Source organism: Schistocerca piceifrons, chromosome 4, assembly GCF_021461385.2.
Source record: "Schistocerca piceifrons isolate TAMUIC-IGC-003096 chromosome 4, iqSchPice1.1, whole genome shotgun sequence".
NCBI classification, from domain to species: domain Eukaryota; kingdom Metazoa; phylum Arthropoda; class Insecta; order Orthoptera; family Acrididae; genus Schistocerca; species Schistocerca piceifrons.
In genome coordinates this window covers 472,815,094-472,831,352 of record NC_060141.1, presented here as the reverse complement: position 1 = coordinate 472,831,352, position 16,259 = coordinate 472,815,094, and the positions used below count along the sequence as shown (strand labels likewise).

Genomic DNA, 16,259 nt, shown 5'->3' with positions numbered 1-16,259 from the left:
TGACATGAAATGTGGATTCATCGGTAAAGCATATGCGACTTAGGTAATCATTAGCGCCATCAATCCTGTTGAGAATATCAGTGCAAATTCAGCACGTGCAGCAATTCATTCGGTTGCAAGGCCAGCACGATTTGCACTTTGTAAGCCTGCAGCCTAAGCCTTTCATGAAGAATCTTCACCACACTTGCTGGTAGTATTTGAAGTTCACGTGATGCTTGTCGTGTTGATGTAGATGGACTCCGTTGAAACCATTGCCGAAAACGATCAACAGTTGCATCACTCACACGAAGCTTGCCACTTCGAGGACGATCTTCAACGCTTCCAGTCTCGTTAAACTTTACATACCATCGCTTTATTGATTTAACGTCATGAGGGATGCGTCCGTAAGAAGCCTGAAATTTACGCTGAACACTGATGGGAGATTTCGTTTCGTGAAACCAAAGCACACATTGCACTTTCTCCTGCTTCGACGCCATATCGCCAGCAACTAACGTGACCTAACAGACCGCGACGGTGATGTAGAGCACTAGCGCCATCTATTGGTCACAACAACTAGTAACACTAACTTATGTAACGGCATCAATTGTAACTTAATATGTCAAACAGTTATTCTGTTATAAATTTTCATAATCAGGGTAAGACATTTTTTTCCCTTTATTGTTATTTTAATACCTGAACAATCAGGTAGGCTGCCAGTGGCATGCTACTCTGCTCTTCAGCCATAGTGTGGTCAATAACAGTACAAGAATGGAGAATGCGAATGAACATAGTGCATTCGAGGGTTGGATTCCCTCACTTCCTCATCCAGGACTCGCACTGCCTGGGCTACTCTCAGGGTGTATCTTCGACGTGGAAGAGCCCCAACCGTGCTTGTCGCGTTGTTGCCCGTCTGCACGCCGTCACCGCTGCCCGCCGCCGCCGCCGCCGCCGCCGTAGTCTGTTCGCCGCCGCCCGGTGCTTGCCGCCGCCGCCGCCGCCGCCTGGTCGCCGTCTGTCGGTTCTCGCCGCTTCCTCTTCTGCCGCCGCCGCCGCCTGGTCGCCGCTTCTTCAGCCGCCGCCACCGCTGTCGCCGTCTCTTGGTGCTCGCCGCTTCTTCTGCCGCCGTCTCTCGGTGCTCGCCGCTGCCGCCGTCTCTCGGTGTTCGCTGCCACCTGCAATCATGGGCGCCCCAACTACCACCATCATCTACACCTCTCCTTCACCTGCTCCCACTGTAACGTCATGGAGTGCTTCCTCTGGGATTCACCCGTCTCATGCACCTCCCCTACTCACAGTCTCCTCCCCATCTACCTCCTCTCCATCGCTGTATCCCCACCTGTACGTCACTCCTGCTCCTACCCCTGCTACTGCCCCTGCTGCTTCTCCCACTCCTGTCTCTGTCCCTGCTCCCAACCCCCCTCCCGCTCCTGTCGCCCGGCGAGACGACCTTCCCCCTCTCCCCCCTGCGACTACCACTGCTTCCCCTGCCAGAGTCTCCGCCTGCCGCGCCACAGTCGCCGCCACAGAGCGCCCTACCCTCTCATCCGGTGCTACTGTCTCACAGGAGGGCCCTGCCTCCCACCACCTCCCCATCCATCCAGTCCCTCATCCCTCCTCCAAGGCAACACCCGCCAAAAAATCTTCCAAACGGCCCAGTGGCGACCTCTCCTCTACTCCTTCCTCCAAAAAGCCACTGCCTGCCCCACCTCCCACTGACCCCGCAATGGATACCACCCCACCTCTGTCCTCTCCAGCCCCCTCCCTGTATACCTTTGTCCTAGCCAACCCCGATCCGAAATTCCTGGATGCCCTCACCCTCATCCTTGAAATCCGGAAGTACATCCCCAGTGCACCCATCACCCAACTTATCCCTCACAGAGACTCTGTTCTCATCAAGTCTCCCTCTCCGTCCTTCCATACTGATCTCCTCCGGCGCCTTCCCCGTATCACCTTTGGGCCCCACGCATCCCTTACCCCATTCCTTACAGCCTCCTCTCCTTGTCAACCCCAACCGCCTCATCGTCCGCCGACCCTCACTGCCGTCATCACAAAACTCAGCCCTGTGGTCACGGAGGCTGAGGTGTTGGCGGAACTGAATGCCCACCCCTCCCTGGAAGTCCGCTCTGCCTGCCATATTTACAATTCCTCTGGCCCTACTTTCCTCATGCGTATCTTTACAGAGTCCGCCTCCTCCATCGACCACCTCCTCACACAAGGGAGCCCTGATTTTTAACCGCCGCCACCCTGTTGACCCGTCCCGTTCCCCTCCTCAATCCTAGTGCTGCCAGCGTTGTCTTCTGTACAATGACCACCTCACCCAAAACTGCAAGAACCCATCCACCTGCCCCCATTGTAAAGCCTCCCACATCCTCAAACAGTGTCCCAACCTCGCCTCCCCCCCTTCCTGCAACACCTGCAATGAACCTCACCCACCTATTCCTCCATATGCAAGGCCAAGCCCCCTCCCACCAACCCTGAACTCACTGTCCCAGTTCGTCCCATTGACCCACCCATCCACCCTAACAATTCCCTCTGCTTTCCCCCTACAGCAGAAGACATCATCCGGTTCCTCACCGTCGTCCTGCAGAACATCCACCCCTTCCAGTGCCCCCACACACTCCAGCAGATTTCCCTCGCTGCCCGCTCTGTTTTCCACTTAAACACCTACGCCACATACTCCCACAACCAGGCCCACTTTACCTTCACCCACCTAGACACCCTCGTTTAAGCCCCTCTCTCCCCTTCCTGCACCCTTCCCACACCCAACCTCATGGCTCGTCAACAGTATCGTCTCCTCTACCTCAACATTCTCTCCCTCCCTGCCAACAAATACCTCTTCGTGCATACCCTCTCCAAGCACCAGGTCGACTCCTTCATCCTCAATGAAACCTTCCTCCAACCCCACCATGTGGTCCACATCTCCCCTTATCTCCTTCACTGCACTGACAATCTCCCTGTCCGGCCACAACCCCTCCTCAATGAGCCAACCGAACACCTTCTCCTCAGCCTCTTTTTTCCCTCCCTCACCGTCACCTGTGCCACTATCTATATTCGCCCCGCAGCTCCTCTCCCCTTTCACTTCATTTCCCATGTTGACCGTATCTTCTCCACCTATGTGATCGCCGCTGACCTCAACATCCACAGCTGTGACCCTGCCACCCTTCGGCGGTGGCATCAGTTCCTTGCCACCCTCCATGGTGACCTTGTTCCTCTCCCACAGCACACCCATCCTGAAAGTAACTCCATCCCCGATGTTATCCTCGCTTCCCCCAACCTCCTTGGTTCCATTGCCGTTGATGTCCTCAATCCCGTTGGAAGTGACCATCTCCCTGTCCTTCTCACCATCTCCTCTACCCGTCCTGCCACTGCAGCCACCCGCCCAACTGCCCCTCCAAAGTCTGTCCATGACTACCACCGTGCCAATTGGGATGCCTACCGGGAATCCATTGCCTTACAGGTCGAAAGCCACCCCCTCACTTTCCACCACCCTGATGACATCACCCATGCCTCTTCCTTCCTTCAGAAGACCATCACTGACGCTGTGGAGGCTCATGTCCGTACCAAACTCCTCCACCCTCACCGCCCTACACTTCCGCCACAGGCAGTCCTTCTTCTGCGTGAATCCTGCAGGCTCTACCGCTCCTTCCTCCGCACTTGTGACCGGGATACTCTCACCCGCCACCGGCAATTACAGCGACATATCCGGAACCTCCTTACAGCAAAGAAACTCCGGGACTGGCGTCGGACATGCACACGCCTCAACTCCACCCTCCCTGTCAACTCCTCCAAGTACTGGTCAGCCTTCCACCGCCTTCTGGTAGCCATCCCACCCTGCATTACCCCATCCTCCATGACGATCGACCCTTTCCTGACAACCTCAGTAAGGCTAACCATTTTGCTTCCCACCTATCTGAGGTCTTCTCCATTCCTGACGATCCCCATTTTGATTACTCCCTCTTCCCCACCGTCCTTGACCGCACTGACACCTCTGTCCCCCCACTTGCCCCTAGCTTCCAGTACTTGGATCGGTTACGCCCCTCCGACATCAACACTCCCATCACCATGCAAGACATCACACTCGTCCTCCGCTCCAAACGCAACACCACCCCTGGTCATGATGGCATCACCTACTGTCACCTCAAGGAATCCCCTCCATCCTTCCTGTCTGTCCTTGCTACCCTGTACAATGTCCTCCTCTCCACTGGATTTTACCCTGACCTGTGGAAGACTTCCCGTGACCTACAGTTCCCTAAGCCTAACAAACCCCCCTCTGCTACCTCTTCCTGTCGTCCCATCTGCCTCACCTCCGTTTTCAGTAAGGTCTTTGAGGCCATCCTCTCTCGCCATATCCACCGCCACCTTAACCAGCACCGCCTCCTTCCTCTTACCCAATGTGGCTTCCGGCCTTCCTTCTCTGCTGACGACCAGCTCCTTAACCTTACCCATCTTCTTTCTCTCCAACTTAACTCCCATCACTCTGCTATCTTTGTTTCCCTTGATCTCCAGAACGCCTATGACCGTGTCTGGCGTCCTGGGCTCCTTTTCAAACTATGCTCTCCCCATCAACTTCGTCCGTCTCGTTGCTTCCTTCCTCTCCCATCGTCCCTCCTATGTGACTAGCCACAATTCCAACTCCCGTACTTTCTACCCCTCTGCCGGCGTGCCCCAAGGTTCTGTCCTTTCCCCTCTCCTCTATCTCCTGTACACTGCTGATATGCCCAAACCTCCCCCTCCTGTTCACCTTCTCCAGTTCGCTGATTACACCGCCTTCCTAGGCCTTTATCCTACCCTTCAACGGTCCCAACGTACCCTCCAAGCCCACCTTGACCAATTCACCACTTGTTGCAACCAGTGGTTCCTCCGTGTTAATCCCTCCAAGACCCAGGTGATCATCATAGGCTGCACCACCTGCTCCTTCCACCTCCATGATTTCTACCTCACCATTTATGGCCGTCCTATCCACCTCACTCCTACACTCAAATACCTTGGCCTCACACTCGACCGCCACCTCACCTGGACTCCCCATCTCCTTACCATCCGAAACAAAGCTCACAACCGCCTCCGCCTCCTGAAACTCCTGTCTGGCCAGATGTGGGGTCTGCATCCTTCCACCATCCTACACACCTACAAATCCATGATCTGCCCCATCCTTTGTTATGCCAGCATCGCTTGGATTTCCCCCCCTCCCCGGTTCTATAAAGCCCTTCAAATCCTCGAACGCCATGCACTCTGCCTCGCCTTCCGCATCCACCTTCCGTCCCCCACGCGCATCCTCTATGACCTCATCCCCTTCCCCCACCTTCTCCTTTTCCTTGAACACATCCACACACTATATATTGTCCGCCGCCTTGATCCCCCTCATCCCCTGGTGTCTCCCTTCCTCTCCACTCCCAACCAGTTGCCGCGCCTTTACCGTTGTGTCCCTCCCTCTCCCCATCTCCACACCCTCCATCTCCTTTCCCAACACAACTTCCACTGTCTACCCCTCCCGGATGATGAGCTTCGCCCTGACATCTACCCTTCCTACCAAATCTAACCCCCTACTCCTGCCTCCTCCTCAGGGCTCCCTCTCCTCCCCCTCCCTCCTTCTGAGCGAATTTCCCCTCCTACTCCCCCTCCATCTCTTCTGCCTTCTTTCAGTGTCTCTGTGCTCCCTCCTGCCCTGTCTTCCCTTTTCCTCTCCCGCCCCATGTGTCTCCTGCCTCTTCGTGAACCCACAGTTGCCCCTCCTCTCTTCATCACGCCGCTTCCCCAGCTGCCCCATGCTCTCCCCTCCTTTTCCATCCTTTCTGACCTTTCCCTCGGCAGGTCCCACCTGGTAGTTTTATTCTTCGTCATGTGTGCTCCAAGTGGGTTTTAAGTGTGTTGTTTCGGAGTGTTTTTAATACTGTGGCCAACTTTTCACCTGTGCATGCGCATCCAGTGTCTTCTCTGTGTTTTAAGAATCGCCACTGTGTTTTTTTTTTAACTTTCTGGTGACTTTTTTAACTGTCCCCAATGAACGTCTACATGTCAGTGTATTTTTACCTCCATTTTCTCCCATTACTCTGTTTTATGTTCCTCTTTTTTATCTCCTTATGTATGTATTATTTTATTCCTGTTTTAGTTGTCGTGTCACTCGGCTGAAGAGCGACGGATTGTGCTGCTGACAGCCCTCCCCTGCCCATATGGGGCAGGGGAATGAAATCACAATAAAGAAAAAAAAATGAACATAGTGACGGGCAAAAAATAGTGGTCACAGATACACAAAAAACACAGAGCCGTGCACACTCGACGATGACGACACTGAAAACACATTCACACGGCGCACATAACACTGATGAATCCGACGGCACAAGTGAACGTAGAAGCGTGATGGCGAACACTGAAAACACAAAACGACATCACACATGCGAGACACTGATGGCGATGACCTCTGGCGTGTGAAAGTCCACATAGCGTGTGCGAGGCCAGGGACCTGCCAAGAGGGGAAGAAGGTTGAGGGGGGTGGAGAGGGTGGGGAGGGGAGAACAAAGATGCCAATGGCTGAGGAGATGGGAGGAGGAGTAGAGGGACAGGGGAGAGGAGGCCTGGGGGAGGAGTGGGGAGAAAGGGAGGAGGGAGGGAGGGTGCCCAAAGGAACAGACACAGGAAGAGGGAGGGAGGATCAAAGTTGGTAGGAGGGGTAGATGGAAGGGAGGAGGACATCATCAGGGAGGGGGAGCTGGCGGAAGCCACCTTGGGAGAGGGTAAAGAGGGTGGAGAGATGGAGACCGGGTGGGACGTGGGAATACAGGCGCGGCAGTGGGCGGGGGTGGGAGGGATGGGTGAGACAAGCGGATGAGGAGGATCGAGTTTGAGGGAGGACGGTAAGACTTTGTGCTCATCCTGTATGTAATTGTGATCTGTACATGGACAAGATTCAAGAATTAGTACATGTTATTTGATTTCTGTTACCACAGAACTTCAGACTGGCAGCACCGAAATTAAGTACTCAGTTGGTTCCTGTAATAAAGAGTATTTTAGCCACGTGTGCACTTCGTGTTGTAGTGAGAGGAAACCGGCCACCCACCTGTCAAAACACCCTCTCTTCATCCAGCCAGGAACCACAAAACATTACAAGAGGGCACAGCTACAACAGTAACACTTGCAACCATAGTCGTACATTTTCATCTGGCAAACAACACGTGACAGCGTGCACTGCATAACAGTTACGTACTCGAATAACTCGTTAACTTTGCGTTTTCGGACCCGCGTTGATGCAGCCATTTTTTTCTTCTTGTTATATAAGGAATTCATTCCCGAAATTTTGCTACTGAGTTTTGAAAAACCATTTATACATAATTTAGGTACTGCAGTTGTTCTTTTTCGCTTCCATTGTGGAGTATGAGATTGCCAGTACGTATAACCGTTCATCTATGCGCAATTACATAACACAGAGTGAAGGCCAAATGCTACAGTGAAATCAATATCAAACATTTTGGTAACTGAATTATTCTGGATTTAAGCAGGTCTTCAGGGTGTAAGACTCAGCATACCGTAAACTCATTCAAAATTTTAGCCAACACCATAGTTGGCCAAAACCCTGAACAGCTATTGACAGAGCAATGGGCATCGAAACCTACTTTCAAATGCGTTGCTGACTTATTCAGACAGTCTTTGCAAATGGTCTTTTTGGTAACCCAGCAAAATTTTTAACCAAAATTAGTTACTGTTCTGTAAAAACCTTTTGTTACAGCATAGCTAATTTTATGTGTTGCCTCGAAGTAAATGAATCTGTCAGGTGTTCCATAAGAAACAAGTTTCTGTTTGCAGGATTATAAGTGTTCTAACTACTGATTTTTACTAAAACAAATGTAAACTATGAATTAATTGGTGATGAAGAGCGACACTTGGGCAGAGTAAGTCCAGCCACCACTGTATAATCATTTCCCTAACAGAATACTGTAGCAAGCAATTATTAATGAGACTGCCGTAAGTAAACTGATGTACTTATTTGGGTGCTGATGTTTCTGAAAAGCATTAAAAACCAAATTAGAATTTAATTGTTAGTTAAGAATAACAGCACATGTTAAAAAAAATGGTTCAAATGGCTCTGAGCACTATGGGACTTAACATCTGAGGTCATCAGTCCCCTAGAACTTAGAGCTACTTAAACCTAACTAACCTAACGACGTCACACACATCTATGCCCGAGGCAGGATTCGAACCTGCGACCTTAGCAGTCGCCCGATTCCGGACTGCAACAGCTCATGTACTGACAACAGTGACATGAAAACACTCATATTCTTGATCAAGTGTAACCAAGTTTTACGAACTTAATCAGTCCTTCTCATAATTTTCTTTGAACACTGTTGTACATTCTCAGAAGTTCAAGGAAGGAAAATTGGAAGTGATGATGTGGCTGTATGGAAATAGGTTAATGAACTTTCATTTTACTGAACATTGTCACCTCAATTTCAATTCAGTAAGACATGTTCTCCTATTAGATTTCATTTTTAGTTACTATAATGACAATCACTATATTTCTGTGGCGTTGCAATATTAGCAAGATTTGAAAAATAATGTCACAAGTTTTTGGTGCAAGAGTAACGCCCTCAAGAGTAGAGTACTTCAGGTTAGTACCATCAACTGGAAGAAGTTGAAATTTTTGCAAGATTCCGGTAAACATTTGAAATAAACAACATTTTGCCAAATGCTCTCCCAAACATCGACGACGACCTGAAAGACAAATCGAAGCTTTCAGGTATGCATCACAAATTACCTCACCGACAGGCGAAATACCCTCAAACTTCAAGAAAAATATAATAATTCCAATCCCAAAGAAAGCAGGTGTTGACAGATGTGAAAATTACAGAACTATCAGTTTAATAAGTCACAGCTGCAAAATACTAACGCGGATTCTTTACAGATGAATGGAAAAACTGGTAGAAGCCGACCTCGGCGAAGATCAGTTTGGGTTTCGTAGAAATATTGGAACACGTGAGGCAATACTGACCCTACAACTTATCTTAGAAGCTAGATTAAGGAAAGGCAAACCTACGTTTCTAGCATTTGAGGACTTAGAGAAAGCTTTTGACAATGTTGACTGGAATACACTCTTTCAAATTCTAAAGGTGGCAGGGGTAAAATACAGGGAGCGAAAGGCTATTTACAATTTGTACAGAAACCAGATGGCAGTTATAAGAGTCGAGGGATATGAAAGGGAAGCAGTGGTTGGGAAGGGAGTGAGACAGGGTTGTAGCCTCTCGCGGATGTTATTCGATCTGTATATTGAACAAGCAGTAAAGGAAACAAAAGAAAAATTCGGAGTAGGTATTAAAGTCCATGGAGAAGAAATTAAAACATTGAGGTTCGCCGATGACATTGTAATTCTGTCAGAGACAGCAAAGGACTTGGAAGAGCAGTTGAACGGAATGGACAGTGTCTTGAAAGGAGGATATAAGATGAACATCAACAAAAGCAAAACGAGGATCATGGAATGTAGTCGAATTAAATCAGGTGATGCTGAGGGAATTTGATTAGGAAATGAGACACTTAAAGTAGTAAAGGAGTTTTGCTATTTGAGGAGCACAATAATTGATGATGGTCGAAGTAGAGAGGATATGAAATGTAGACTGGCAATGGCAAGGAAAGCATTTCTGAAGAAGAGAAATTTGTTAACATCGACTATAGATTTAAGTGTCAGGAAGTCGTTTCTGAAAGTATTTGTATGGAGTGTAGCCATGTATGGAAGTGAAACATGGACAATAAAAAGTTTGGACAAGAAGAGAATAGAAGCTTTCGAAATGTGGTGCTACAGAAGAATACTGTAGATTACATGGGTAGATCACATAACTAATGAGGAGGTACTGAATAGAATTGGGGAGAAGAGGAGTTTGTGGCACAACTTGACAAGAAGAAGGGACCGGTTGGTCGGACATGTTCTGAGGCATCAAGAGACCACAAATTTATCAATGGAGGGCAGCGTGGAGGGTAGAAATTGTAGAGGGAGACCAAGAGATGAATACACTAAACAGATTCAGAAGGATGTAGATGGCAGTAAGTACTGGGAGATGAAGAGGCTTGTACAGGATAGAGTAGCATGGAGAGCTGCATGAAACCAGTCTCAGGACTGAAGACAACAACAACAACAACTCATTACATTGTCAATAACTCACCAAGACCAAATGGTAAGAACGCATCATCGTCTCTAAACTTCCCAGCTTCAGTAATAAAACGCTCTGGTCGTTACACTTCGGGATCACCCCAGTGGTCTTATCCATATGCAGCGCCCAGATATTTACCAGGACAACTGTATTCTGTATAAAAAAACAACAGTTGCTTCAAGTTAACGTCTGATTAAATTTAGAAAGCAATATAAACTTCTGTTTTTAAGTACTTATTAGAGACAGCAGTGTTACTTTTGTTGATATTATTTTTCAGCCTGTAAGTAACAGTATAACTGAAATGATTTAAATTTAAAAAATTGTACCCAACCTTCTTCATATACATACCCAACCTTCTTTGAAGGTATATGAGGACTCTTCCATACATTCCAGTTCAAAACAACGTTAGCACTGCACATTTACGGGGTATGGTCTCTTAGAGGTAGGTCCATAAATGTGTATTAGCAATGGTTGTCCATGGCTCAATGTAGCATAGCAGTCAGTTTGTCAGCAAATGGTCCCATTCTAATTAATGAAGTTCCGACGTGTTGACCTTCTAGGAGGTGTTTTTTTATTTTAATGCTTTTCTGAGCATTGTAAAAGTGTAAATAGAACGTTTATTTTGCATAATTTCAACGGCAGGAAAAGTTCTATCGTACCACATCTCAAAATCTGAGTCTGATTTTTTTCGTAAGAGGCACCGATACATATCGTCGCCCACGAGCGTGTGCGCTCACACACGCACACACACACACACACACACACACACACACACACACACGCACACACACACACACACACACACACACACACACACACACACACACGCACACACACACACACAGACACACACACACACACACACACACACACACACACAATAGAAACAGTACACTGACCAAGTGCAAGCAGTCTGCAACATCCAAGGTGTCGTGGTTGAATGGTTACGGTGTTGAACTGCAAAGTAAGTGGGCTCTTTTCAAAGCTCCGTCACACTAATTTTTTCCCCGCTGTTCGCTGTATTCAAATTTGTGTCTGTGTCGTGCTGTAACGTCCGTTTGTAAGAGTGAGGTATAAGGAAGGGACCTACAATGAAAGTTGATTCTGCACAACTACTCGGTTAGCAGTCGAAAGGAAGTGGCTTTCGAACGGGAACTGCAAACGTTTGATGACAAGGCGACAATTCAGCCGAATGCTCCACCGGACAACACGTCTGATGTGCATGCACGGCGTTAGTGGCAGTACGTGTGTCACATGACAGGAATCTCTTATCGACGCACCTAATGTGTACGCCTGGTGATTGACTGAGATACGCCTCCTTCCCTAAGTTAGGTATTCGTATGAATGTGTATGTGATCATTAAAAAAAAAAAAAGATGAAAACGTAATAGTTTGTTACATAAGCTGCAACAAACGAACGCCACAGTTTCGCATAGACACAAGTTCTCTGTGCTCTGACAATAGATATGTTTTTAACGTTTTTGAAGTTGTGTTCCGTTTTGGAAGTTTTGACTCTTGAATTCCTTTGTTGTAACATAATTCACACCCGTCTATTTGCTATTTCATTTCTGTGAGGCGTTTACGTGGCACCCCGCCTGCTCTCACTATTCGTCACATTTGTTCGCGACGGTAATTTATTCTTACCACTTCACTCATATTCTATAACCAGTGTCTGGTATGACAACTGCTAAGACTACAGAAAGAGAACAGACAGTTCAACGACAGGACGGACAGTTCATAATGTTGTGGAAAAAAAAGAAAATAAATCGCATGATAGAGTTTCGAACACGGTTCGTCCTCGTTTTAGTCCACCACCATGACCCCTTAACCACGACGCCGTTGCTTTTCCAGTTCGCTCGATCTTTCACTTGTTAAGCTAGGACAGTTCACTGTTTCTATTTTGCTTCTTTTTACAGTTCAGTACACCTTCTTTCCGTTTTCATGCTTCACCTGTTATCAGTTTTTAACGGACTATCAACTGTGCCATCTTACCAATAAATCTGTAGGAGATGAGATGGGAAGTTTCCCTTGAAAGTACGGAATCATGTGCTTAATTTTAACCTGTGGGAGATTCAAGAATCATTGCTCTTTCTCAATTTCCCAATGTCACAGTTTATAAAATATTCCCCATTCCCTTTGTACAGTTTGACCGATTGACACCTTATGTTTAGAACTCAACAGTTCACTTTCCCTAAGTTTAAAGTAGTGGGGTATTCAGTAATGTACATGTCCTAAATTTAAAATGGTAAAAAATTTAAAAAAATCACTTGTCTTAAGTTTAAAATGGGGTGGAACTCAAAGAGAATCACCGTATACATATATCGCTGGTGCAACCTGCACGCTTATCAAATAGTTGTAACTGTTTTTAAAGCATTTGCCACTTGCGCCGGCCCGCTTACAGAAATTGCACTGCCAAGTCCAGCAGGTGCCTCGTCTGCACAGTGCTGTTGCATCTCATGCCGAGGACAGCTTCCGCGGCAGTACCTGGACGCTCCACAGGCCTGCAACGAAATTCATCTTCGGGAATCTAGTGTGGAATAACTGGAAGGTTACGAGAGCAGCCGGTGCACTGTGTCACATCACGTGGGGCAAGGATGCCGAGCCGACAAACAGGAGCTTGCCTATTGTGATGTGTCTATACCTGAAGTTTGGAATGCATAGTGTCCGATATGGGCTGATTTCACACTCAGCCATACACTAATTGTAGAACAGGATGTGACTGTTGTGCTAGAAGGACATGGTGTTGCGATGAAGTCTATGCGACGTTCGTGGGAGCTAATTCAGATCTTTCAGTCCTCGGGAACGCTCCGCTATTAACTTTCCAATGTAGCAAATCTATTTCCAGCACCTGCCACACCATCATCTAGGAAGGGATTTCAAGGGGATGAAAATACAGCATAAAAATCGTATAGTGACTGCCATGAGTAACTGCAGTTTTGGTATGCCTTTTAGATCCAATACATAGTTGATTCTGCGAGACACAAACACTGACGCATATGGCATCAGATGGAATACACACTAACTTCGAGAAGTTGAAAATAGATCGTCAGTAAAACGTGTTTCCTGGTTTGTGATAAAAGCACTGATAATGTGTTAGACAAGAATTAGCGCCATCCAACAATCCTTAGGTCGAAATGTTGAAGTAAAATCAACAGACCAGTACTACAATGGTCTGCTGGAAACACGCTTATAAGCACTGTAGAGGTACTAGATATTTTCCTCACAATATAGATGAAGCTACTTGACAGAGTACGTGGCTGGTTATACAGACACCACATGATGTCATTTGGTGCATTGGCTGCTGTCGTATGGAACAGGAAAGCTGTTCTGCAACATGCGCTGTGTGAAGACTTGTAGAGCACCTATGTAGATTCGATTCTGAAACAGAAGCTGGTAGTGACACTGAGACGAATGCACCTAACATCAAAAGTCAGAGCACATAAAGAAGACAGCTAATATGGCGAAATATCGCAGGCAAAGTTGAATCGTTTGTACAGAAATCCGAAACCGTTAAAATGTGTGTGAATTCCAAAAGGATCAAACTACTGAGGTCATCGGTCCCTAGACTTACACATTACTTAAACTAACTTATAATAAGAACAACACACACACCCATGGCCGAGGGAGGACTCGAACCTCCGGCGGGAGTAGCCGCGCAGTCCGAAACCGTATAAACACTCAACCACGCTGAGAAAAAGTTAAAAAATCGTGACGTCCACGTCACCGTCGTGAACATATAAGTGGGATAGAGAAAGGGTTGTGAACATGGGGGAAATGTGGAAGAACTAAATACGTAGGAGAGTGGCTTCGAACATATAATTTCAAGCAGTTAGTGATGCTTCATCTCTCGGGTGCACTGTGTGTATGTATTTAGTTGGTGATATACCTTTGAAATTTCTGGAACTCTCGAGGGTTTTCACGGATTGCAAACATGCTTCAGGTTTTCGCCAGAATCTATGGTAAGCTGCCATCATGTCATCTGGCACAGTTATTTTAGATTGTACTTACAAAAACCGACTGTTATCAATAGACACATCCCTGACCAGTGTGATGATAGCGAACATCTGATGTGTGCAGAACAACAGTGTTTGTGGTCTGAACCTAACAGTATGCTGCTGCTTTTGTAGTAACATGAACAGAACATATCTCACTCGCAGTAACTTCCAAGAAAACGTGGGCATAATGATGACAGAATCTCACCAAATCCTGTCACTGACTCAAAATCACTACAGATATGAATCTGAACAACATGGTTATGTCCAGACTACTTGCAAGTCTACCATATGCGATGGACAAGATGGTTTTTGGAGTTTGATACAGTTTTTCGCAATAGGGCATTTCCTGCAATTCATTTATATGTATAACTGCAACACTCTACACCAGACAGCACACAGTCAACGAAGCGGATAGCAGGAATGTCATGAACGCCGATATTAGATTACCGTTACGATGAACTACGAGGGTTGGAACTTAATTAGTGGCAACTATTTATTCACAAACGATACAAAAGAGTTACATGTTTTCGCTTGTCAATGTTCTTCAAAGTAGACCGCTCCGTTGGCACCATCAACAGAACAGGCTCTGCTAAAGGTATACTACGCCTTCCACATCGCTGGCTACGGGTTCTACACAACGCTAGTGACTACTTTGAAGCACAGTAACAAGTGCAAACATGTAACTCTTTTGTATTGGTTGTGAATAAAATGTTGCCACTATTTAAGTACTCCCTCGGACATGGTTGTGTGTGTTGTTCTTAGCATAAGTTAGATTAAGTTCGTTTAAGTAGTGTGTAATCCTAGGGACCGATGAACTCAGCAGTTTGGTCCCTTAGAAATTCAAACACATTTGATCATTTTTGAACTATTTAAGTTCCAGCCCTGGTATGTACATCATCAAACCAATGTAATACGATTCGATTCTTAAAACAAAGACACCGATCCAGCTGGAAGTATAGAGCATACATACAGTGAATTTTACTTTTTTATCCTGCACAACTGCAATGATGTTCTGTAGCTGTAAATAGCAAAATCTAAGGAACAACGCTATTATCACCAAACAGGGAGGCAGCATTTGAAGACTGAAACTAACAGTATTCTGTCACATTGCCCGTAAGCTTATTAGTATGACAGACTCCAACGTCAACAGGGACGTAACTTTAATTTTCAGTTTGGTGCCTAAATCAAGGAATTTATGTTGGGAAGTTTTTCCAGAGCTCTGTATCCAACCTAAAGCAATTACAGTTCGTAGAGCAGCATTTATAAGTTCACAGTTTGTAGCTTTGCAGAAGTAGCGTGAAAGTCTCAGACTTACAGATATTGAAGGTAATTCTAGACGAGATAGAGTAGCATTTTTATCGGCAGAAGTCCTGCCCTGCCGCAAACCACAGGTGACAAATCATGGGATACCTCCTAAATCGTGTCGGATCTCTTTATACACGGCTAAGTGGAGGAACTCGACGTGGCATGCACTCAACAAGTAGTTGGCAGCCCCTGCACAAGTACAGAGCCATCCTTAATTCCGGTGCATGAATTTGTATGCGAACTGACCTCTCAATTATGTCCCATATATGTTCGATGGGATTCATGTCGGACGATCTGGGTGGCTAAATCATTCGCTCGAATTATCCAGAATGTTCCTAAAAATGGCTCTGAGCACTATGGTACTTAACTTCTGCGGTCATCAGTCCCCTAGAACTTAGAACTACTTAAACCTAACTAACCTAATGACATCACACACATCCATGCCCGAGGCAAATGTTCCTCAAAACCAGTCACGAACAGTTGCGGCTCGGTGACACGGCGCATTTCATCAACAAAAATTCTGTCGGTGTTTGGGAACATGAAGTCAATGAATGGCTGCAAATGGCCTCTAAGTAGCCAAACATCACCCGGACCCGCTCGATTTAATATTAATACAGTCCATACGATTATGGAGCCACCACACCTTCCACAGTGTCTTGTTGACAACTGATGTGCAAGGCTTCATGGGGACTGTGCCATACTCGAACCCTATCAAACTGAAATCGGGACTCATGTGACCAGGCCACTGTTTTCCAGTCGTCTAGGGTCCAACCGATATGGTTACGAGCCCAGGTGAGGCGCTGTGAGCGATGTCGTGTTGTTAACAAAGTCACTCGCGTCGATTGTCTTCTGTC

General features: G+C 46.9%; 1 protein-coding gene across 1 annotated transcript in view; it reads right to left on the bottom strand.

Moving 5' to 3' along the window:
- LOC124795924 (methyl farnesoate epoxidase-like) overlaps positions 1-16,259 on the bottom strand; it is a 416,805-nt gene that overhangs the window by 272,093 nt on the left and 128,453 nt on the right. Inside the window, 3 exon segments of the mRNA XM_047260004.1 lie at positions 8,651-8,679; positions 10,119-10,214; positions 10,217-10,259. Of these exon segments, the coding sequence (XP_047115960.1) occupies positions 8,651-8,679; positions 10,119-10,214; positions 10,217-10,259 (168 nt within the window).